The 23,934-nt window shown below is 40.7% G+C and overlaps 2 protein-coding genes across 7 annotated transcripts in view; one reads left to right on the top strand and one right to left on the bottom strand.

Moving 5' to 3' along the window:
• LOC309868906 (putative tetratricopeptide repeat protein 41) overlaps positions 1-4,696 on the bottom strand; it is a 40,927-nt gene extending 36,231 nt beyond the window's left edge. For 2 of the 6 annotated variants that reach the window (XM_082739062.1, XM_082739066.1), the window contains exon 1: positions 4,424-4,696. The gene's annotated coding sequence lies outside the window, so the exon portion shown is untranslated. Of the gene's footprint in view, positions 1-4,229; positions 4,328-4,423 lie in introns of those variants that run through there. The other 4 variants (XM_082739065.1, XM_082739067.1, XM_082739064.1 and 1 more) reach the window with 3 other exon arrangements.
• A 96-nt stretch (positions 4,697-4,792) lies between these two features.
• Positions 4,793-23,515, top strand: HSP90B1 (heat shock protein 90 beta family member 1). Its single transcript, XM_082739074.1, has 18 exons — positions 4,793-5,138; positions 6,117-6,219; positions 7,052-7,193; positions 7,673-7,789; positions 8,775-9,106; positions 13,262-13,373; positions 13,585-13,704; positions 14,448-14,564; positions 16,573-16,710; positions 16,792-16,869; positions 16,989-17,054; positions 17,532-17,801; positions 18,056-18,301; positions 19,734-19,870; positions 21,983-22,061; positions 22,153-22,308; positions 22,572-22,691; positions 23,220-23,515. Exons 1-18 carry the CDS (start codon positions 5,090-5,092, stop codon positions 23,247-23,249), a joined length of 2,412 nt encoding a protein of 803 aa, XP_082595200.1. The 5' UTR covers positions 4,793-5,089; the 3' UTR covers positions 23,250-23,515.
• The last annotated feature ends 419 nt before the right edge of the window (positions 23,516-23,934 follow it).

Below are 23,934 nucleotides of genomic sequence, written 5' to 3'. Positions count from 1 at the left end.
GTGCCCCTTGGATAGACTTTTTTAATCGACCTAATTTTCTAAGGCAGACTCTAGGGAGATATTTGTTTTTAATTAGTAGAAAATAAAATACAAACTATAAGACTACAGGTGAATTTAATTTAAAACAGGTATAGGAGCACCTGTGTGGCTCAATCGGTCAAGTGACTGCCTTCTGCTCAGGTTATAATCCCCGGGTCCCTGGATCAAGCCCCCAGAAGGGCTCCCTGCTCAGTTTAGAGCCTGCATCTCCCTTTTCCTCTGCTGCTCCCCCTGCTTATGCGCTCTCATGTGCTCTATCAAATAAATAAATAAATAGGGGCATCTGGGTGGCTCAGTGGGTTAAAGCCTCTGCCTTCGGCTCCGGTCATGATCCGGGGGTCCTGGGATCGAGCCCCACATTGGGCTCTCTGCTTGGCAGGGAGCCTGCTTCCCTTCCTCTCTGTCTGCCTCTATCCCTACTTATGATCTCTGTCAAATAAGTAAATAAAATCTTTAATAAATAAATAAAATCTTTTTTAAAAAAGGGCTTAAATTTTCTAATTGTATAAGAAAGTTATAGCACCCAGACATTTCATTAGCCAATGCAGGTGACCATTTTATAAATCCAAGGTCAATTCTCAAGCAAGCTAATTTAGGGTATGCTGGGGCAGGGTATAGGGAAAAGATCACAAAATATTTCACAGCAAAAACTAGTCAAAAATAAGATAAAACTACAGTTTCATTAAATATTTAGAAACACATTTATTGTTCTATAGCCAAAATAATACAAGTTCAGGTTTGGAAACATTAAACATTACATAAATTGCTTGATGAAAAACTACCCGAAAGTTAATAAAAGAAAATAATTATGGTTGTTTAGTGTCTTCTCTAAAATTTTTTTTTTTTTTTAAACCTTCAAATAGGACCACGGAGTTCGGTGAGACACATCTACTTGTATAATTTACTATGATGGACAATGTGAGGCAGACAACCCTTAGGCCAGAACAAGAAGAAAAGCCAGATAAGATACTTGAGAATTTGTTTAAAGGCATCAGGATTTGAGGAGACAAGATTCCAGAAAGAAAGGAAGCGTTGCTAAGTGAGCCCTACATTCTCTGTTGGTTTTTTCCCTCAAAATACTTGCTGGTTCTTATGCCACACGGAACCTATATTCTTGGAAGAAAGCACAATGCTGAAAAGCAGCAGTCTCATGGTGCCAGTGCTAGAAAGACAAAAACTGGAATTCAGGGCCCAGCAGAGAGGAGGCCTGGTAAACACCCTCTGCCTTTTGTTGCATTTTCTGGCTTCAATCCACAAAGGTTTCCTGCATCCCTAGTGTGTGATCACAGGTGCTCTCATTCTCTTCTAAACTGGATTTTTTTTTTTTTTTAAATAAGCTCCACCAAAGGAAAAAAAAAATTTTTAAAAAGAGGGGGGCACCTGGGTGGCTCAGTGGATTAAAGCCATCCCAGGGTCCTGGGATCGAGCTCCACATCGGGCTCTCTGCTCAGCGGGGAGCCTGCTTCCCTTCCTCTGTCTCTGCCTGCCTTTCTGCCTACTTGTGATCTCTGTCTGTCAAATAAATAAATAAAATCTTAAAAAAAAAAAAAATTCAAAGCAAGCTCCATGCCCAGAGTGGAGCTCAATGTGGGGCTTAAACTCACGACCCTGAGATCAAGACTTGAGCTGAAATCAAGAGTTGGTCGCTTAAACAACTGAGCCACCTAGGCACCCCTCCATGAAGTCTTTGAAATTTCCAGTTCTGTGTGCTTTTTGCAAGATTAGAGCAAGTCTATTGGTTTTTATATATTTATTGTTTACCAGATTTTCATACTCATTATAATGTTTTCTCCCTAACTGGAGTCTCTTGGGTTTCCAGGGTATACAGTTACTTCACCAGCGAGAAGGAATTTCAAAATAAATGACTTTGACTTTCCTAAAATTAATGACAATTACCCCATTTTCATGTCTTAGACCCTCCAAAACAGTGTGAGACAATACTGACAAAATCAGGCATGTCTGTCTGGTTCCTGATTCCTACTGAAGCAGCGGGTTTTGGTGTTTTGCTGTTTAGAATGACAGTTGCTATCAGTTCCTTTGATCAAGGTACAATTTACATGTAACAAAATCCACTTTTCTTTAAGCGTAGAGCTTTTACTGCCATGTGTTTTTACCACCACCAAAATCAAGATCAAAAGCACTTCCATCACTCCGAAAAGTCCCCTCATATTCTTCTGCAGTCATTCCTCACAGCCTTGCTTCACTTTAAATAAGATCCATGCACTTACGCAACTCCCCTGTTACTATCTGTTCAAGCTCTGCCCAGAGACCGCATCTATATCCCTCACCCTTATACAGCCAGCACCTTGCATAACCCCTGGCATGTACCAGATCAACACTTGTTGAATGAATGAATGAACAAATCAGCTAACAAATTCACCTTGGTGCTCACTCCCATTCCTTAAGCTCCCTAATTCCAACTGTTTTCCTGCCTTAATCTCCCTGGTCTGCACTCTGCCTCCTCACTGCTGGACTACATCTGTATACCAGGTTAGCAACACCTTTGCCCATAATGGCACCCCTTTGTCTATATGATTTTCTCTTCCAAGAAGAGATTTACCAACAACACTAAAGGTAATTGTTTCCCATAGTGTCCATGGATATACAGTGTCAAAGGGAAAAACTAAAATTAGGAAGCAAGGGAATCAGAGCCAAAGGTAGGGAGCTTAGTAACAGCATGGAGTGTAAGTTCCAGAGGAACTGGACCAAAATGGGATGTGAGAATCAATAATAGGTAAAAAGTCAGAAGAGGTGAACACTCCAGGTGACAAGATGCAAGACTGGGATCTGAATAAGCTGTCCTTTCTTTGCACAGGGTGCAAAGACAGGTATCCTGCCACCTTCTGCCAGTCTATGTCTTACATCCTGCCTGCCTCAGAAATTCCCACCATCATCCGGTGAAACATCAACTCACAAGCATTGGTTCTATTTTGGAGGACATGTCTCATTCTCAGTTCCCTCCAGGTGCAACACCAACTAGCACCACTGAACCGTTAAGATAGAATTTGCAATTTCAGAACTGGTTGCTTAGTTGTTCAGAGCTAGAGAAAGAGCTGAAAAAGTTGAGTTGTGAAATGCAGAAAAGTGAAAGAACTCATCTTTTCTGAAAGCAAAAAAAAAAAAAAAAAAAAAAAGGAGTTAAAATATTAAAAAATCCAATTATTTGAGATTTCTGAATGTAATTCTCACCCTTTAAGAAAAAAAAAAAGATAAAGCACAAAAGCATTTTTAAAAAAGCTTTGTAAGGTACCTTTGCTTACTAGTAACAAATGTTGGTAATTTGAGCAGATGTAAATAAGTCACCACCACAATGTGTAAACACCAACCACAAGATTAAGATTGGCAAACCTAAATAGGGGAAGTTGCAAAAAGATTATGATAGCCTGTCACTGAAAAGCTTGTTTTCAGGAATTCGAAGGAATATCTACAAACAAATTCAAAGTTCCATTTTCCTGGGGGAAGCAACAAGGAAGGGGGTGTTTTTTGTTGGAAACAGGGTCGGAGTTGGGGTTGGGGGAGAGGTATGTAAAGACTAGGTTAAATAGATAAAAAAAATATTTCCAAAGGCACAAGCTTAGGGTGAGGGACTTCCCTTGACAGAAAGACACCTGGTCCTTTGTGTCTTTCTAAACGCTGAGTAGGTATTTCTATGAAGTTACAAAGCTGCACACTCTCTCATTTGCAGCCCCACAGGTTTTGCTTTCAAATATCTGCAGGTGTATCCTCCTGCACCGGGTAAACGGGGGTTTTGTTTTTTTGTTTTTTCCTTTTTTTGTGCTAAACAGAACTTTACGAACATGCTCTCCACCTGACAATAGGTTCTAAGGCCGCCAGTCACCGCCTCTGAACTTTAGGGAGTTGAGGGCATCAAAGTTGCTCTCAGTTTCCCTCAAGGGAGGAGACAAAAAAAAAAAAAAAAAAAAAAAAAAAGCAGCCCCACTATCCTCTCCTGCAAACCAGAACAGAAAGGCCGCAGGTTCCAGCCACTTTAATCGGAGAAGCTGCGAGGGCTCCGGCGGCCCCCACGTGACGCAAGAGCAGCCAGATTCGTGTTTACCAGCCGGAGGCGGAGTGCAGACTCGGAGAGGCCGACCCCCGAACTCAGGGCGGCCGCGGCCAAGGTGTCGGGAGCTTTCCAGACCTGCTTCTACAGACTGTGTACCCTGGAGAGTCCTGGAATAAATACAAACCTCTACTACAGTCAGAACAAGACGTAAGTTCTAAAACACGCAGCACATAATCACGGCAAAGACACGGTGGGAAATGCCGCAGGGATAAACTACGCAGCTGGCCCACAGGCCAAAGACTACGATTCCCAACATGCAATGCAGCGAACCCCCACCCCACCCCGGTATGTTGCATGCCGGGAACTGTAGTTCCTCACCGCCTTCTTCTAAAAAGTACTCCGGGGATTTTCAACCTCTCACGTGTTTCTCTTCTCCGGGATGCACGGCCAAAGAGAAAGTTGGCTGCGAAAAGGCGCGCGGGTATCATTCCCAACGTGACCCCACGCCTAGATGGAGAAAGCGAAGAACCGTTGCCATGACTACCGTTTCCCCTGGTCACGGAATAAACGTGCTCAAGGTTCCGGAAGTGGTTCCTCTGCGACCTCTCCAAAACGAGGGATGTGTTCTGTGCTGACGTTCATTGGGCCGTTTCCTTGAGAGGCCAAAGCTACCCAGGCAAAGGGGCGGTCCCGGGTGAGAGGGCCCGCGGAGTCATTTGATTGGAGAAGAGAGACTACGGATGACCAATCGGAGGGAGCCACGCTTCGGGCATGGGGCACCGCACCTGGACAGCTCTGATTGGTACACTGCTGTCCCCCCCACGAGTCCCCATTGGGTAGGGGGGGTGCGTGGTGCGGCACCATTGGTGGGTTCGTGTTTCCCGTCCCCCGCCCGCGAGAGGCTGGGGTGAAAAGCGGCCCGACCTGTTTGGGGGTAGTGGGCGGACCGCGCGGCTAGTGGTGTGAGGATCTGAGCCCCGTGGTGGGGGGTGGAGGCGGCTCCTGCGATCTAAAGGGACTTGAGACTCTCACCGGCCGCGCGCCATGAGGGCCCTGTGGGTGCTGGGCCTCTGCTGCGTCCTGCTGACCTTCGGTGAGTGATCCCAGAGGAGCGGGCACCCCCGGACCCCCCCCCCATTCCTCAAGCGCGGCTTCTTCTCGAAGGTTCTGGGGGCGTTGAGCCTAGGAGGGGGATTACGGGGCCTCCGTTGGGCCCAGGGGAATTCATCGCCTTTCCTCGAAAGAGGCTCTGGGGAGTGCGCACACTCTCCTCTGTGGAAGGGAAAAGCGAGGACCGAGAGCACTGAACTCTCGTGCTCATCTCCTAGGATTCGTGCTTAGAGGTCTCGAGCAAGTTGGGGTGGGGCGCCTCTCGGGCTCTGGGTCCCCTGGGAGCCTTGCGGGTGCCCCTTCCGGAGGGTTTTTGCCCGACGCAGGAGCGTTTGGCACTCTGAGCTTGGGGACCCCCGCACCCGGTCTGCGAGTCAGAACGCGGGTTTCCTTTCTTGGGTGCTGGACTGGGGACTGTGGGGCTCTGAGTCCGAAGAAAGGCGGTGTCAGCGTGTTTGCTTCACTTTTGCTCGAGCTTCTCTCATCTCTTCCCTCGCTCAGTTGGGCCCGATTTCGGTTCCTCTCGCAGGGGTTGCACAAATTCTATTGGTAGTTTGACCTGCGGTGTTGCAGGTCTAAGTTTTGGCATGGTCAATCGGGAGGCCTTGCCTCGGCCTGCACGCAACACGTGTGAATGTGGAAGGGACCTGGTATCAAGTCTGCCAGACTTGACTTATAAAGCATCCCAGGGCCGAGGGCCGCGGGCCGCTCTTCAGACGTGATGGCAGCCTCCGTGTTTCAGAATCTCCTGGAGGACTCAGGATCTGAACTTAAATAAGAAATATACCAAGTTGGGTTTACAGTGGGTCTTTAAACTAGTGGATCCATTCCTCCGACCCCACCTCCCATATTTACCCCCTGAATTTTGCAACCCCTACTCTTGCCCTGTTTGATTTTATTTCTTCTGAGAAGTACACGAAGCAACCACGGTTTAAGAGTTTTCTGGTGTGAAATCTTTCAGGGTCCGTCCGAGCTGACGATGAAGTCGATGTGGATGGTACAGTGGAAGAGGATCTGGGGAAAAGTAGAGAAGGTTCAAGGACAGATGATGAAGTAGTACAGAGGTTTGTGTTCTTTTGAAACACATTAGCCCTTATGAACACGGTAATATAATCGCTTATCTTTTCTTCAGATGTCTAGATGGCATGTAACACCCCAAATTTGAATACCTAAGAAACGGTCAAAGAAAATGTTAAGGCAATGAGGCATGGTCATCCCTAAGTATCTCCTAACTTGCCCCTAGAATGACTGGTCAGAATGGGATGAATTTCTTTTGAAAACTATTCGGATAACTAGATTGCAGAATATAAGCTCTGTGACTTTGGGAAGACCCATTGGTTTTATATGCAGGAAGTGTGTAAACTTAGTAGTTTTTGTTTTAACCTCTGCCCCCACTGTGGGGTGTGAACTCCTGACCCCCAGATCAAGAGTTGCGTGTTCTACTGACTCAACCATCCAAGTGCTCCTAAACTTCATAATTTTAAAAAAGATCTCTCTCAGTTGAGTAGTGTTTTCAAAGTTGGCCCCCTGGGACTTCATTGACAGTTTTGTAGAGCCTTAGAGGCCAAAGCTTCCCAGGCAAAGAGGCAGCCCCACATGCAAGGGAACATAGAAGTATGACCTTTCTTTTTATTTTTAGTAGAGGAAAGTCATGTTCATTTTTCTGACTGTTTTAAGAACTGAGTATTACAACTTAATGCTAAGGTGATAAAATTTTACTGTGGTAAAATAATAGAAATAGTGGATTGGTAATATTTTATAATAGGCTTCCCTTTTACCCTTTTAACCCTTAAGACCATCCTCTGAGACCACTGTGCTTTCATCACAGAATCCCGTGTTTGGAGGGGGAACTAAGTAAGTAATGCGGTAGTTGTTTATCAACATTTTTTTCCTTAGAGAGGAAGAAGCTATTCAGTTGGATGGATTAAATGCATCCCAAATAAGAGAACTTAGAGAGAAGTCAGAAAAATTTGCCTTCCAAGCTGAAGTTAATAGAATGATGAAACTTATCATCAACTCATTGTATAAAAATAAAGAGGTAAGCAACAATGTAGTTGGGATAATACTATTTTCTCTCTGTGTAGTAGCACACTTGTTTACCTTTGTAATAAATATACTTAGGTAGTAACTCCAAGTTAGTAGTTATTAGCACAGTTTAAATACCCAGTATATATAAAAATTACTGCTAGATACTTGGTGGGGGGTGGTGGTTGGACATTTTCTTTTTGTCCTTTCTCCTCCAAATATGTTCATAGTCTGCTAAACAGGGATGAGGGCAGCCACACAAACCAAGGCCTGTTTGTTACATACATAAAGATCACTAGTATGAGACTAGAGTGTTACTAATCTTACCAGTTTTGGTATTCCTTACAATTGTTACAGTCTTATGTGTAAAGAGCTGTACCTCCTTTTACCAAGAGAGTAGAGCCACTTCTGTACATGAGTTTGACTTTAAATTTGCTGTTTTATATATCTTGAGGGTAATCAAAGTATGTGTTAAATCTGGCTTCCATTTAGATTTTCTTGAGAGAACTGATTTCAAATGCTTCTGACGCTTTAGATAAGATAAGGTTAATATCACTGACTGATGAAAATGCTCTTGCTGGAAATGAGGAACTAACTGTCAAAATTAAGGTAAGCTTAAAACTTTAAACCTTTTCTTCTAAAGCAAAAAAAGAGTCCATAGGTATATGGAATCTGAATCAGTTAAGATAGGCCAGGTTATGCTGCAGTAACAGATAACCCCCCAATCCCAGGGGCTTAAATTGGGGTTTCGCCTTTACGTGTTAGCTATGACTGCCTTTGTGCTACACAGTGGGTTTGAATAGTTGTAACAGAGACCGTGTGGCCCACGTGCCTAAAATATTTACTCTCTGGCCCTTTTTCAGAAAAAGTTTGCTAACCCCTGGATTAACTCATCAACCACAGGCCACTGTGGCCTTTGTTTTGTATCATCTTCACTCCTAGACACAGGCTGATTGAGTAGCCACCATCTGGAGTATAGCTTGTTGCCATGGTACAGAGAGCTTGGAGGGTCTCCCATCCCATAAAGGCTCTAATCTGAAAGCTACATTCTTGACTCCCACTTGCAGATCATTGGCCAGAACTGGTCACATGGCCTTAATAACCAAAAATGAAGGAAGCATATTCCTTCTATGTTTCTGGAAGACAGAGCTGGGCGTATTTCGTGAAGAACGTTGATCACCATAGAATCTAACAGTCATTCAAGTTTTGAACCTTTTTATTTTCTGTGAAAGAAATAGTCACAATATAAAATTCTATTTTTCTAAATTTTTTTTTTTTCAAAAATAACTTGTTTGTTTAGTTCTGTCTCTGCCCTTTGAAATTTAGACCAGTCTCTGTCTTCTTTACATTGATACTTTTTCAAATACACTGAATTTAAGGTTATTTTCTATAAAGAAAGATGCTTGCATGTAAGGTGCACATTTTCTGAAAAGGCCATAAAATACTATATGGAGAAAAATGACCCAGTTTAGTTTTCTGTATTGGAATTGAGGTGGCCCAAAGCCGGTAGTTTCTGAATATATAGCCCAGTATTTACTTACCATACTGTGAGTATTAAGCAAATAAAATTGTCCTCTTCTTGTCTTGCTTTCAGTGTGACAAGGAGAAGAATCTGCTACATGTCACAGACACTGGTGTAGGAATGACCCGGGAAGAGCTGGTTAAAAACCTTGGTACAATAGCCAAGTCTGGAACAAGCGAGTTTTTAAACAAAATGACTGAGGCACAAGAAGATGGCCAGTCAACTTCTGAATTGATAGGCCAGTTTGGTGTCGGTTTCTATTCTGCCTTCCTTGTAGCAGATAAGGTTATTGTCACGTCAAAACACAACAACGATACCCAGCACATCTGGGAGTCTGACTCCAATGAATTTTCTGTAATTGCTGACCCAAGAGGAAACACTCTAGGACGGGGAACAACAATTACGTGAGTATTACTGATTGCTGATGAGAAGTAACCATCCTAGTGAGGATCTGGACTCTGAGCAAATCACTTACTCTGGGCTTTCATTCCTTTTCTATAAAATTGACCTGTTCCCATCACCTGAGGAAGTATTTTAAGGACCGCCTAAAGGGCAAAGAGTTTTATAATGGCTGCTATACATAGCAAAAAGTTGAAGGGTTAGCTCTTGCAGGAGAGAAGGCAAATTGAAGCCCTCACAGAAGTGGGTTGATTCAAGAGTTCCCGAGAAGCAAGACTTGGGAAAGAAGTATCAGATCTGCGGACGATTATGGCTGTAAAGGCAAGGAGGCACAGCATGTTCCCAGGATTAAAGAAATTCCCCTCAGTTGGTGACAATGATAGACATTTGGGTTAGCTTTTTTAAGGTTTTCTGAAGATGGATGTGGAGGGCGGCAGGACTGGATGAGCGGATACTCTGGGAGCGGCTGTTGAAAGTACTGAACTATGGTAGTAACTGGCGCCGGGTGGGGACCGGTTGCAGAGAAAGGGTACAAATAAAGAGGCTGAAGAAAGTTTATCAAAGTTCTTCAGAGGAAGATGTCTCCTTTGAGGATGGTTGCAAATTGTTGAATTCAAAGTAGAATTTGGTCTAAGCCAGTAACCGTTACTTGTATAGATCTCATGACCAGGGTCTCTTGGTATTCGTAGCACTGCGAAGTAAACAGAGCAGCTTTTTGCCCCACCTCCACAAATATAACAAGATACTTAAATTTCCTTAATACCTAGGGAAGGACAAGTAAATACTGAGCTGTATGAAGCTACCAGCTTTAGGCCACATCAGAGAAATCCCATTTCAGAGATCAGTTGGCTTGCTCATTGCTAAGTGAAAATGTGCCTACAGCCTCCACTTTTTTTCTTAATCCAGTTTTAAATCTTCTCAACATAAGAATTATTAAATAGAGTGTAAGAAAGTATATATCAATCATTTTGACCAGTGTTCTTCACCCTAGAAGGTGAATAGTTCCTGTTTTTATTTTCATAAATGGTATTTTAACAAAGACTAATTAAATGAGTCGTTTTAGTACTTTTACTAACTTTTCCAAATTTACCTTTCTCTGCCTCCGTTGTTCACAGTCCTCTCTCCTGCTGTCATTTGGAAGCATCACTAATAGTTACACCCCCATGCCCTCTCTGTTAGGTGTGAAAGAACATAGGTAAATTTCATCTCTTAACTACAATGAGCTAGAAAATGACATCCCAAGAGGGTTGATGTCTCAGGTGATAGACAGGTGAGAGTACCTAGATGGAAGCTCCATGGAAGCAAACATTGCTAGACTGTTCCATTCCCAGAGCCTAACACTTGACCAGCAGATGTTTCTAGGAGTGAATATGGGTAATCAGGACAGCTTCGTGCACGTAGCATGGATGGCTGATGACTGAGTGAAACCTTACAAACCCTGAGCAAAGTTGCCATTTTCCTTCAGGTCCTTCTACCCCAGCATTTATTCAGCAGATAATCATTTGAGTGCCTATCACCTGTTAGGGTCTAGGACTCCAGTGGGGTATAAGACCAGTGCGGTCATTGCTTCCATGTGGCTAGTTCTAATAAAGAAGAAAAACATGCGTTAATTTCAGAGTGGCAAATGCCAGAAAGGAAGCTAGAGAACACTTCCCTTATCAGGAAGACTTTCTGAAATCGTGGTAAGTTAGGTTCCAATATTCTAGGAAGCAAGCACAGTATGTTGGAAGTTCCAAAGACATGAGGCCCATTTAAGGGACTGACAGTCTAGAATGGCCAAAGGAAGAAGGAAAGAGAAGGCAAGAAAGTGATGAGGTCAAGGTCCCGCCTTAAAGACATTATTTCATCTTCTATTTGACTAATAAAATAGAAGCCATCAAACGTATGAGTGCCTACCTACTTCTGTTCCCACCCCTAAATTAGCCCCTGCTGTACTCTTAGGAGCAAGTTTGTGAGGATTCAAAGAGATCATGAAATTAGCATCCAGTAAACTAGTACATTTGCTTCTGTCCTTCCTACTGTAAGGGAGGTATTCTACATTTTTCCCTAAAGCTGGTCACTACTACTGATCTGCTGCCTGCCTCCTGCCTCCTCAGAGGCTACGCATAAATTAATTCCAACCCCATCTTTTGAAGTTACTCTTTTCCACACACTCCCTCTTTCCCATCAAAATGTAAACCTGTTCAAGTGTCAGAGGGGAAAGAAGAGAGGTGGTGCCACGCCCCCACTGATGTTATCTACCACCTTTCCATTGAAATAAGTCCCCAGTAATCTTGTCGCTAAATCCAGTCGATTTTTAGTCATATTTTAGTGAAATTTAAATTGAAATTTTCTTTTTTCCTGAGTTTTCCTCTTCTGTTTCCTATATAATTTGCTATCTATATGACACCATCCGCTTAGTACCTAGTTTCCATGACCCTGAATATCTTTTTGTTTCCTTTGCCTGTTGCTTAAATGTTGACAGTATCTCTCTTTCAAAGGTAACTGTCAGTCCTTCCTCATTATTTTTGTGTTCCTTGTGCAGTCGTCTTACCATGATGGATTTGGCTTCCAGTTCTTGCTCAGGGTTCTCAAATCTCTATTAGTCTGGATCAGGAGTCAGCTGACTTTTTCCCAAGGGCCAGCTAGTAAATATTTTAAGCATTTGGATAGATCTGTTATATGTCACAACTCTGATGTTCTTGCTCGAAAGTGACCATAGACAATACATGATGAGGTTGTGTCCCGGTGAAATTTCTTACGGGTGTCAGCCATAGTTTGCCAATCTTAGATTGGAGATCTAGGTCTAGATCTTCCTACTGGGTTCTTCATTCATATATCCAGTGGCCTTTTGAATACCTCTAAGATGTAACCATCATCTTGAACTTGGATCCACAACTGAACTTTCCTCCAACCCCACACCACTAAGAAACATGTTCTGAAACCAGAGGCTCAGCCACTTCATTAGGCTGCGTCATCATGAATGATCTGCCTCTTGTTAATGGCACTAAACTGTAAGCTTTTTGAATCCAGAAGGGACAACATGGGCCATATTTATTTATTGGGAGCACAAACACCAAAACGTGTGCTACACGCTGTGTTTGAGGGTATGTTAAAGATGTGTTATTAGTGGTGAGTGGAGAGGGATTTGCAGAAGGGACAGTAAAGAAGAAGAAACAATGCTGCAATTCTCAGTATTAGAATTATCTAAGCCAGTGCTGTCCAGTAGAGCTCTAGAAGTATTCTACCTCTGCACCGTCTGGTATGGAAGCTACTAGGCACATTTGTCTACTGAATACCTAGAATATGGCAGTGCAATTAAAGAACTAACTTTAAATTTTATTAAAAATGAAATCTTAAGTACTGTTTTGGACAGTGGAGATAAAAATAGTAAGATTAATTTCCTAGCTTTTTTAAGGAATATGTTTTTAAGTGTTCACTCTCTATAGGAGAGAATTTTTTTTTAAGGTTTTATTTTTAAGTAATCTGCACACCCAACATGGGACTCAAACTCACAACCCCGAGATCAAGAATCTCAGTCTTCCAACTGAGCCAGCCAGGTGCACCTGATTATCTATGATAGTCATTAGATTTCTAAAGTAACTATCAGAGTGCATGTCATTCCATTTTTCTCCAGAATATTTCAGTGCCTTCTTACCTTTTTTTTTTTTTTTTTTTTAATTTATTTATTAGAGATCACAAACAGGCAGAGAGAGGAAGAAACAGGCTCCCTGCTGAGCAGAGAGCCCGATGCAGGGCTCAATCCCAGAATCCTGGGATCATGACCTGAGCCAAAGGCAGAGGCTTTAACCCACTAAGCCACCCAGGCGCCCCAGTACCTTCTTACCTTGAGCTAATTTAACATTTTGGTTCTTCAAATGAAAAAACTAAACACACAAAACCTAAACAAAAAACCCAACATATTCAGAAAATTGGAACATTTGCACTATTTACTTGGAACTAAGGATATTTTCCACTTGAGGGATGCAAGGAAGATTCTTCCCGCTACTGTACTCATGTTTGGTATGTTTAGCTCATAAACCATCATTGGTGAAAAACGGGCCATCCTGGATTACACCAAACTGCTGGCCATTAGCTTTATCAGGAAGGTATTTTGAATTTTATTATCAAATCTTTTAAACCAAGGATGTCTTTCAATAAATGTCCTATTTTCCTTTCAGACTAGTTTTGAAAGAAGAAGCATCTGATTACCTTGAATTGGACACAATTAAAAATCTCGTCAAGAAATACTCACAGTTTATAAACTTCCCGATTTATGTGTGGAGCAGCAAGGTAAATCTACACTGATAAAATTTATGTGTATTATGTGGGCATATATTTAAATAACACTTAAAAAAAAACAAGGGCTCAGTGTGTTTCTTTCAGTGCAGGATACTCAGGATTTTCATATTGAAGACCTATTTTTTTGAGCTGTAATTGCCTTTCATACTCGCTAGACAGCATTATGAAATAAAAGAATTTAACTGTAATTCTGCTTCTACAGACTGAAACTGTTGAGGAGCCCATGGAGGAAGAAGAAGCAGCAAAAGAAGAAAAAGAAGATTCTGATGATGAAGCTGCAGTGGAAGAAGAAGAAGAGGAAAAAAAACCAAAAACCAAAAAAGTAAGTCTGGTTCATCTCCACACTAAAGTGTTCAGGACATGTTTGAGAAAACACAGAAACCCAAGTATGCACAGACTGATGGGAGTTAAGTTTTAATTTTTTAAGGACTTTTTTTCTCCAGATTTAAGTCTATAGGCCCACCTTAAAAACAAGAGCTAACTTTATTTGCTAGTGTGTATGTTTTCTGCCTGTGGGAAGTTTTAAGTAGCAAACACAGATCATTTTTAGGCAGTTTTCTGAGTTCTATATATTGCCCAGGACTAGCTTATCATATTCCAAATTTTAAGATCTTAAAAATCTTTCTGCATCTTTTGTCATACAGATATTAACCATAATATTAGCTCTCTGACCTCTTCAGGTGGCAGAGCAGGTGGAAGGTAGTGGTAGGTTTGAGGAATATTTATTGTAAGATGTTAGATTGCTGTAAGTCCTGAAGTAGGAATAATTAATCTCAAAACATATTTTCAAGAAGTAACATTGTAGCTACTTAAATAATGGAAAAAAACTTTAGTTGGCTTTCTGTCAGTTATAATGGTAACGGGTTGCCTTCTTTGCATTATAGATCAGTCTTAAATGTTGAGAGAATTATTTTTGAATTTTTTTATCGCATTGGCAGGAACCACAGTAGTTTAGCAAAGTTCAGCAGTGCCTATCAGTGCTTCCCACATTCATCTGAACTGTCCTAAGGTTATGGTTCCTGCCGGTTATCACTGGGGCTGGCTGACCATGTACTCTGACTTCAGGTAGAAAAAACCGTCTGGGATTGGGAACTTATGAACGACATCAAACCAATATGGCAGAGACCATCAAAAGAAGTAGAAGAGGATGAATACAAAGCTTTCTACAAATCATTTTCAAAGGTAAGTATTATTTTAGAATAATGTGATGAACATTACTAAATCAAAAGCATTTTTTGATTGTTTTATAACTGTTTCAACACAATTGGTTTCCTTTTTAATCTTGTGTGTTTCATATTACGTATGCATTTTAAGAATTTACTCTGAGGAGGCATAGGCTTCACCAGATGGCCAAGGGGTCTGTGTTACAAAAAAGATTTCACTACCTACATAGGTAGGTGGATGATTGCCATAAAATGTATCTTATATTGAATGGCTTTTAACATTATTGGCTTTCTTCCACTCAAGGATGAATACCTTTTTATTTTTTAAATTTTTTTGATAGCTGACATACAGTGTTCCATTAGTTTCAGGTGTACACTAGTGATTCAGTATCTGTGTACTCTGCTGTGCTTCCCACAAATGTGCTACCATCTGTCACCATACAACACTGTTACAGTATCATTGACTATTCCCTGTGCTGTACTGTTTATTCCCATGACTTACTGATTACATAACTGGAAGCTTGTATCTTTTACTCCCTTTCACCTGTTTTGTCCATCCCCTACCCTCTCTGGCAACCATCAGTTCCCTGTACCTATAGGTCTGATTCTGCTTTATGTTTGTTGATTTCATCTGGCTTTTAACCTAACCTTTAAAAAGCCTATGTAAAACCTCAAACATTTATTGTGAGGTTGTATGCTTAGGAATAATTACTAGATCTTTGCTTCCTTACCTATTTCCTTTTACTGATCCTTTTTAACTGTAGAATCCAAAACTAGCATTCATTAAGATTATTTCAAGTTAATATTTCCTCATACAGCATTTTGTACAAAACATTTAGCATGGCTAGATAAAACTTGACTTGCTGTGGTTGTGTTTGTTCTTTAATCTTTATTCTTTTGATTTGTTTCTTAACCTTCTTTGTTTTCCTTACGTTAACATCCAACCATCCCTTAAGTTTTATTTCTTAAAACTGTCCTCTTGGTTTTGCCTCCACTTTTATTCCCATGAAGAGTCTTAAGTTTATACAAATGTAACATATTCTCTTCTGGGATAGCTGTATTAGAAATGTAATGTGAGCTACATAGGCACATTTTTAAAAGTTGAAACAGGGTGCCTGGGTGCCTCAGTTAAGTGTCTGCCTTCAGCTCAGGCCATGATCTCTAGACCTAGCCCTATGTTGGGCTCCCTGCTAGCAGGGAGTCTGCTTCCCTCCTCTCTTTAACCCCCACTGGTGCTCGCTTGCACGCAAACGCACTCTCTCTCAAATAAATACAATCTTTAAAAGTTGAAATGGGTGTGGTTAATTTTAATGTTTTATATTTTGTATAAATTTTATATTTTATTTAATCCAACATACCCAAAATATTTTTATTTTAACATGAAATCATTATTCAATTAATGACAGGTTTGGTGTTTTGGGGGTTTTTGTTTTTGTTTTTTGTACCGTATCTTCAAAGTCTGGTTATCTGTATTTACATTTAACCCATAAGTATCCCAATTTGGATTAGCCGCATTTCAAGTGCTTAGTACCCACAAATGGGTACGGTAATGGATAATGCAAATCTAGGGAATTTGGTTTTTTTTATTTATTTACATACCTCATTGTAGCCAATGCTATAGTCCATATCCCAAAGGAAGAAAACTGTTCCTGAGAACTTCTCATGGTGGAACAGTACACTCATGCAGCATTGTATACTGTCAATAAGACAAGATGATTTTTCTCCCCTGTTCTTTGACAAATGTGGAACCTAGACTCCTCCATTCTCCCCCGAGTTTAGGAGATCCAGTGATGCTGGTTATTGATGATGATCAGTGATCATCAGCAAAACCACCGTGTCTAGCCAGTTTGAATAGCAGTCTTAACTGTTCTTCTTTCCTCCACCCCCCCCCCCCACTTTTGTTGGTGAGAGAACTTTTTTTTGCTAAATAAAGGCTTAGCTTAGGGTGTACCACATGATGAATCACTTAGCCTTTGCACTGCCTTTTTCTGGTGCCTTTGGAAAGACTAAATGCCATCTTTCCATAGGAAAGTGATGACCCCATGGCTTATATCCACTTTACTGCTGAAGGGGAAGTTACCTTCAAATCCATTTTATTCGTACCTACATCTGCTCCACGTGGTCTGTTTGACGAATATGGATCTAAGAAGAGTGATTACATTAAGGTGAGTTTTTAAATGTAAAAACTGAGTTTAGAATTTGAAAGTTTAATTTCCAGAAAGTGACTTTCTTTTTCCCCTGCTTAGCTCTATGTGCGCCGAGTATTCATCACAGATGACTTCCACGATATGATGCCCAAGTACCTTAATTTCGTCAAGGGTGTTGTAAGTATCTAAAGATAACGAGAAGGGGGTCCTTAAAAACGAGGGTTGGAAGTATTTTTTTTGGTTTGGTTTTTTCACAGTTTCTATTGCTCATTGAACTTTTCTTTTGCCATCTAAAGGTGGACTCAGATGACCTCCCCTTGAATGTTTCCCGGGAAACTCTTCAGCAGCATAAACTGCTTAAGGTCAGTGTCTCTGGGAAGAGACTGGCTGCCTTTCTCTTTGGGCTTCAGAGGACAGGCTCTGTTGGTGGAGTCACCAGATATGGAGAGTAGTCCTTGGCTCTCTAGCTGAAGAACTTAATTTTACTCTGGAATTATTAAATCCTAAGAATCTGATTGTTTTCTCCCTACTAGTTAATGAGAGTTTCAAACCGATAGAAAAGTTGAAAGAATTACATAGTAAACACCTATATAAGCCCACTGTCTGGTCTAAAGATAGAACATAAATGTCAAAGTGATCTTGTGACTGTTTCCACTGACAACTTCGTTTCTGCTCAGTGTGACACAGGCTTGCTCACCATTCCCTGCCGCTTGATAAGTGGCAGTGACAGTGCCTGGTCTTTTTATCTTTACCAATATTCCTCTGCTGTCTTAAATATGGTAGGGTCTCAAAAGTTTGAGATGACATTCTTTAATAAGTTATTCTTTAATTTCATGTAGGTGATTAGAAAGAAGCTTGTCCGTAAAACTCTGGACATGATCAAGAAGATTGCTGATGAGAAGTACAATGATACTTTTTGGAAAGAATTTGGTACCAACATCAAGCTTGGTGTGATTGAAGACCACTCAAATCGAACACGTCTTGCTAAACTTCTTAGATTCCAATCTTCTCATCATCCAAGTGACATTACCAGTCTAGACCAGTATGTGGAAAGAATGAAGGAGAAACAAGACAAAATCTACTTCATGGCTGGGTCCAGCAGAAAAGAGGTGAGATGAACTCCTGTCAGGCATCCTGATACATAGCCAACTCTTGAGAAAGGAAAAAAAAAAATGTCTTGGTGAACTAGAGTCATCATGAGGCCTGGTCAGTCACTGACAGAAAAGTCATTATATTCTCTGCACTTCTTATTTCTCCACTTGTAAAATGGGATTGTTCCTGTATATATAAATGTAGATACTAAGGTGAACAAGTATGCCAAGGCTAAATCTTGGAAACTTCATCACTTCTCTTCATGTTATAGGCTGAATCTTCTCCATTTGTGGAGCGACTTCTGAAAAAGGGCTATGAAGTGATTTACCTCACAGAACCTGTGGATGAATACTGCATTCAGGCTCTTCCTGAGTTTGATGGCAAAAGGTTCCAGAATGTTGCCAAAGAAGGCGTGAAATTTGATGAAAGTGAGAAAACGAAGGAGAGTCGTGAAGCAGTTGAGAAAGAATTTGAGCCTCTGCTCAATTGGATGAAAGATAAAGCTCTTAAGGACAAGGTATTCTTCTGGAAATTAGAACTTGTGAAATTTTAGCGTCTGCATTTTCTTTTTTAAAAAGTTGTTTTGTCAACAAATTAAACTTTACATCTGGTTACCTTGTAACCACTAAAAGTTGTCCAGAACAGTGTTTAATACTGTTAAATTTTGGTGAGGCTGAGCTTTAAAAAAAATTTTTTTTAAGATTTTATTTATTCATTTAATTGACATAGGGAGAGACAGCAAGAGAGGGAACATAAGCATGGGGAATGGGAGAGGGAGAAGCAGGCTCCCCACCAAGCAGGGAGCCCAACGTAGTGCTCCATCCCAGGACCGGGAGATCTCGACCTGAGCTGAAGGCAGACAGATGCTTAACAACTGAGCCACCCAGGTGCTCTGAGCTTAAAATGTATAAACTACAGGGGCCTGGCTGACTCAGTTGGTATAGTATGTGACTCTTGATCTCAGGGTCATGAGTTTGAGCCCCTTGTTGGGTGTGGAGCCTGTTTTTTGTTTTTTGGGGGTTTGGGGTGTTTTTTTTTTTTTTTTTTTGCTTTTGGTTTTTTGTTTTGGTTTTTTGGTTCGTTAGTTTTAATAGAGTATACAAGCAGGTAGAGGAGGGCACCTGAGTAGCTCAGTGGGTTAAGCCTCTGCCTTCGGCTCAGGTCATGATCTCAGGATCCTGGGATTGAGCCCTGCATCAGGCTCTCTGCTCAGCAGGGGCTTGCTTCCCTTTCTCTGCCTGCTGCTCTGCCCACATGTGAGATCTCTCTCTGTCTGTCTGTCAAATAAATAAATAAAATCTTTATTTTTAAAAAAAGCAGAGGGAACTCAATCTTAGAACCCGAGATCATGACCTGAGCCAAAATCAAAAGTCAGACTCTTAACTGAGACACCCAGGCACTCCTACTTTAAAAGAAAAAAAAAAAAAAAAAAAATGGGGGCATTTGGGTGGTTCAGTCAGTTAAGTGTCTGCCTTCGGCTCAGGCCATGATCCTAGGGGCCTGGGATCAAGCCCCACATTGGGCTCCTGCTCAGTGGGGAGTCTGCTTCTCTCCTGCTGTCAAAATCTTCTTAAAAATAAGTTAATTAATTAATTAGATTTAAAAAGTGTTATAAACTACAAAGAACTAAAAGGAAAACAGTGGTTTTTCTGTATGTGGATACTATTCAGTTTTTTTCTTTATTACTGAAATTTTTCTGTAGTTTAATAGTTTTTTTTTTTTTTTTCAAATGACTTAAGTTTTTGCTGTTTAAATTTGTTTCATGTGCTTCAAAGGTTTATTTTTTGAAAATTTCAGATTATTAAAGATAAGAATCTTCTGAAAATCTGAATAAGAGATATTTTTAGGACTTGCATCTCTTTGTGATCTTACGTGCTGAATCCTTAGTTACTGAATGACCTTAACTGTTTGTACTTACATGTATCTCACTTTTGGTTTCTTATCCTAAGATTGAAAAGGCTGTGGTATCTCAGCGTCTGACAGAGTCTCCATGTGCTCTCGTCGCTAGCCAGTACGGGTGGTCTGGCAACATGGAGAGAATCATGAAAGCTCAGGCATACCAGACGGGCAAAGACATCTCTACCAAGTAAGCCTCCTTGGAAGGTCCCTGGCAAGGTGTTAGTTCTTGTCCTGCCTGCCTTTAGCAGATGATGTCAGCTTCTGTACAAAGAGCTGATGGCATTAAGCGTCCCCACTCCTGCTTTATATTAGATGACACAAGTTTACAAGTTTTCGGATTCCTCTGCTCTGACATTAGACTGATAAAGGAGAGGTGTTGGGCTCATGATTTATTTTATGGTATTTTTATACACAAAAGGAAATTTTCTTAATCTGTGACATACATAGTTTTTTATTTTTGCTCTCGATTATATACTTGGCCTGGTATCTGGGCTTCTTGGACATTTTTAGATACTAATAGTTACAGAGGAGGTTAATGACAATGACATTAGATTAATGAATTCAGTCCTTTTTTTTAACTGCCATCTCCCCTTCCCTCCAAAATGCCCCACAAAATAAAGGGTATCGGGCCCCTGAGAACAAGTTTATGAACTAAAGGGCTAAGTACTAGAGTTACACTGGGTCTTCAGTATCCCTTATTTTCAAGAAATATATATGCCAAATTTATATTTTAAAGTCACAGCAATAGTCTTGAAAATGACTTCTTTCCTGTTTTCATTTTCCCTTCTCCCACCTGGAATGTTTTTTTTTAATTTGCTCTCTGATCATCCTACGTTTCCCCAAGGCCTAGCTTAGGATTCTTCTCACAAGTGTAGTCTCCATTGTCACAATTCCAAAACTTTGTCTGTATTTTTTTATATAAGGTGCATTCCATATTTAGTGAGACTCCACAAGTATAAGGTTTCCACTGTAAAATGCTAAAATGGCATCTTGCTTACATGTCTTGCCCCCCTCAAGATTTTATAGATTATAAAATTCAGGGGGCGCCTGGATGGCTCAGTGGGTTAAGCCGCTGCCTTTGGCTCAGGTCATGATCTCAGGGTCCTGGGATCGAGTCCCGCATCGGGCTCTCTGCTCAGCAGGGAGCCTGCTTCCCCCTCTCTCTCTCTCTGCCTGCCTCTCCGACTACTTGGGATTTCTCTCTTTCAAAAAAATAAAATCTTTAAAAAAAAAAGAAGAAGAAAAAAAATAAAATTCGTTTGGGAAACAGGTTTCTACTTAATCCCATTGCAGCAGTATAGCAGCTATTATATAAATGTCTGTCTAATTCAGTCATTTATTAATGGGAGGTTCCCTTCCATCCAACAAACACTTACCTACTGTATCTTTACCTTGGTGGTCTAAGTAGACGTCACTGCTGTCTTTCTGGCAGTGGGATAATGGATCAAGTCGTAATCTTCTAAACTCTGCATCTGTACCAGGTATACCAAGATAGGGATAGAGGTAGCTCCTTCCTCTCCTCAGCTGTAGGAGGGAGGACAGTCCCAACTGACAAACATGATGGAAGGTAGACTAGAATGCATTGAGAGCTGAGCTCCAGTAGAAGAAAGAGTTTATCCTGGAACCATATTGGTGAAGGCATCATGGTAAAGGTAGTAACGGACCAGCAGGCAGAAGCTGCCTGGTTGTTTCCGAATTCTGTGGAACACCGAGCTGCAGTTAAGTGAGAATAAATTAAGAGTCGATGGAGACGGCACTAAATCCATTCATCCATTCAGCAAAGCTGTAGGCACTTGAGATGCATTAGTAAATAATTCTCTTTACGGCACTCTTCTATCACACCTTGTCCATCCCTATTTAAAAGGCAAAGCATGGTGTAGTGATATAAATAGTGTTGATTTTTTTCCCAGGAGTTCTCTGTAATTGTAAAAATGTATAGAACATGGGAAATGTATGGATTCTGAAATTTGATGTTTCTTTTTTTTTTTTTAATTATTTTTCTTAACATATAATGTATTATTTGCTTCAGGGTACAGGTCTGTGAATCATCAGTCTTACACATTTCACAGCACTTACCCTCCCCAATGTCCATAACCCCACCACCCTATCCCTACCCCTCAGCCCCCAGCAACCCTCAGTTTGTTCGGGGAGATTAAGAGTCTCTTATGGTTTATCTCCCTCCCAATCCCATCTTGTTTCATTTTTTCCTTCCCTACCCCCCCACAGTCCCCCGCCCTGCTTCTTAAATTCCTCATGTGAAATTTGATGTTTCATAATGGTCATTTTTATCCCTTACCAGTTACTATGCCAGCCAGAAGAAAACATTTGAAATTAATCCCAGACATCCCCTGATCAAAGACATGCTTCGACGGGTTAAGGTGAGTGATACTGCAGCCTTACTCCTTTATCTTTTAATTGGACTACTTTGTTCCTTTTAATATTAATGTGATGTCCCTTCTTCCATCTTAGGAAGATGAAGATGACAAAACTGTTTCAGATCTTGCTGTGGTTTTGTTTGAAACGGCAACACTGCGGTCGGGATATCTATTACCAGACACTAAAGCCTATGGAGATCGAATAGAAAGAATGCTTCGCCTGAGTTTAAACATTGATCCTGATGCAAAGGTTTGAAATAATTTATGGAATGTTCAAATCCTCCAGTGTCACACACTGCTAGAATTAATAAGAAATTCCCCTTTCATAGACTTTTTTTTTTTTTAATCTGTCTCCCTTTGTTAGTGTGACTGTTAACTAATTAGCATATTCACTCTACAGTTGTGGGTAGAACAGGAGTGAAGTTAATTATAATATTACACATTTAAATGAATAAAGTGAAAATAGACCCAAAATACTGGATCCATGAATGAGTTCATACATGTTGCCCTTAGGTGGAAGAAGAACCCGAAGAAGAACCTGAAGAAACAACAGAGGACACCACAGAAGACACAGAGCAAGACGAGGAAGAAGAAATGGATGCAGGAACAGACGAAGAAGAAGAAACAGTAAAGGTATAGCAAGTCAAGAATGGGGCTCGCATTTTAGTTCTTGGAAAATTAGGCAAACTTCTTTTTAGTTCTGGTATTAGGCCTATGTAGCTTCCAGAAGTCAGACTTCAGGAAATCTGCCAAAAAAACAGGTTTCTAATACCAAATTCAAAAGCTGAAGCCAGTCCTTTTTTTTCCCCTCTAAATGAAGTATATGCTTTCATCGTCCCATTCCTTTTGTTTCTTTGTTTTAGCATCCATTCTTGTTAAATAGATTTTTTTAAGCCCATAAGGCTTCTATAGTCTTTGCCACCTGCTTCTTCCTTACTATATCGCAGCAGTAGGCCCATTTTTAATTCTTGATTATTTGTGTCCAGAGGCCATAGATCCTACTGTTGAGTTCTAAATTATTTTTCAGATTTATAGGTGAGGTTCTAGCCTACCTCTGAAATAATGGAACTTTGTGGGGCCCATTAGAATTGTTTTTTTCTACACGTGAACCTTCTGTGAACTAACATTTTTTCATGTCTTCTGATTTTTCTCTTTTCACAGAAATCTACAGCTGAAAAAGATGAATTATAAATTATACTCTCACCATTTGGATCCTGTGTGGAGAGGGAATGTGAAATTTAAGTCATTTCTTTTGGGAGAGACTTGTTTTGGATGCTCCCCCCAGCCCCTTCACCCCTGCACTGTAAAATGTTGGGTTTGTGGGTCACAGACAGAAGTGGGTTTTTTTAGTTGAATTTTTTTTAACATTCCTCATGAATGTAAATTTGTACTATTTAACTGACTATTCTTGGTGTAAAATCTTGTCATGTGTATAAAAATAAAAAAGATCCCAAATATTCCATGTCATGCTTGTCTTCATAATGATTGTACATACTTAGCTCTTCTTTTTTTCTTTTTAGTCCTGTGTTTTGGGGGTTTTTCTCCCTTACAAAATAATCCATACAGATTACAGAAAAGTCTTTTTTAGATCAGTATTTTTAAAAAGTCACCTATGTAGAGAAAAGACAGTGTTCCTTACAAAAGAATCCCAAATAATATATGCAGATACACTCCCCCTTCCAGGAGGTGGGGCTTAACTCTTCCCTTTTTGAAAGTGAACTAGACTTAGTGGCTGTTCTTTAGAGTATGGAAAGGGGGAAATAGTAACTTTGTAGCAGAGAATCCTGGCAGACACTACCTTAACCTGGTGGTCAGGGTTCATATCCCCAGTGATGTGTATCCTTGACAGGATGTGGTAAGAAAGGTTCTGCAGTCT

Source organism: Mustela nivalis (assembly GCF_964662115.1).
Source record: "Mustela nivalis genome assembly, chromosome: 7".
Lineage (NCBI taxonomy): Eukaryota > Metazoa > Chordata > Mammalia > Carnivora > Mustelidae > Mustela > Mustela nivalis.
The sequence above is the reverse complement of the archived record's forward strand: the minus strand, read 5'-3'. Positions and strand labels throughout refer to the sequence as shown.

Bases quoted from the DNA above. Each gene is read 5' to 3' on its own strand.
- HSP90B1 (XM_082739074.1), top strand. From the start codon at position 5,090: ATGAGGGCCCTGTGGGTGCTGGGCCTCTGCTGCGTCCTGCTGACCTTC. The intron at 17,055-17,531 runs GTCAGTGTCTCT...AATTTCATGTAG, and splicing joins AGCAGCATAAACTGCTTAAG to GTGATTAGAAAGAAGCTTGT. The intron at 18,302-19,733 runs GTATTCTTCTGG...TCTTATCCTAAG, and splicing joins ATAAAGCTCTTAAGGACAAG to ATTGAAAAGGCTGTGGTATC.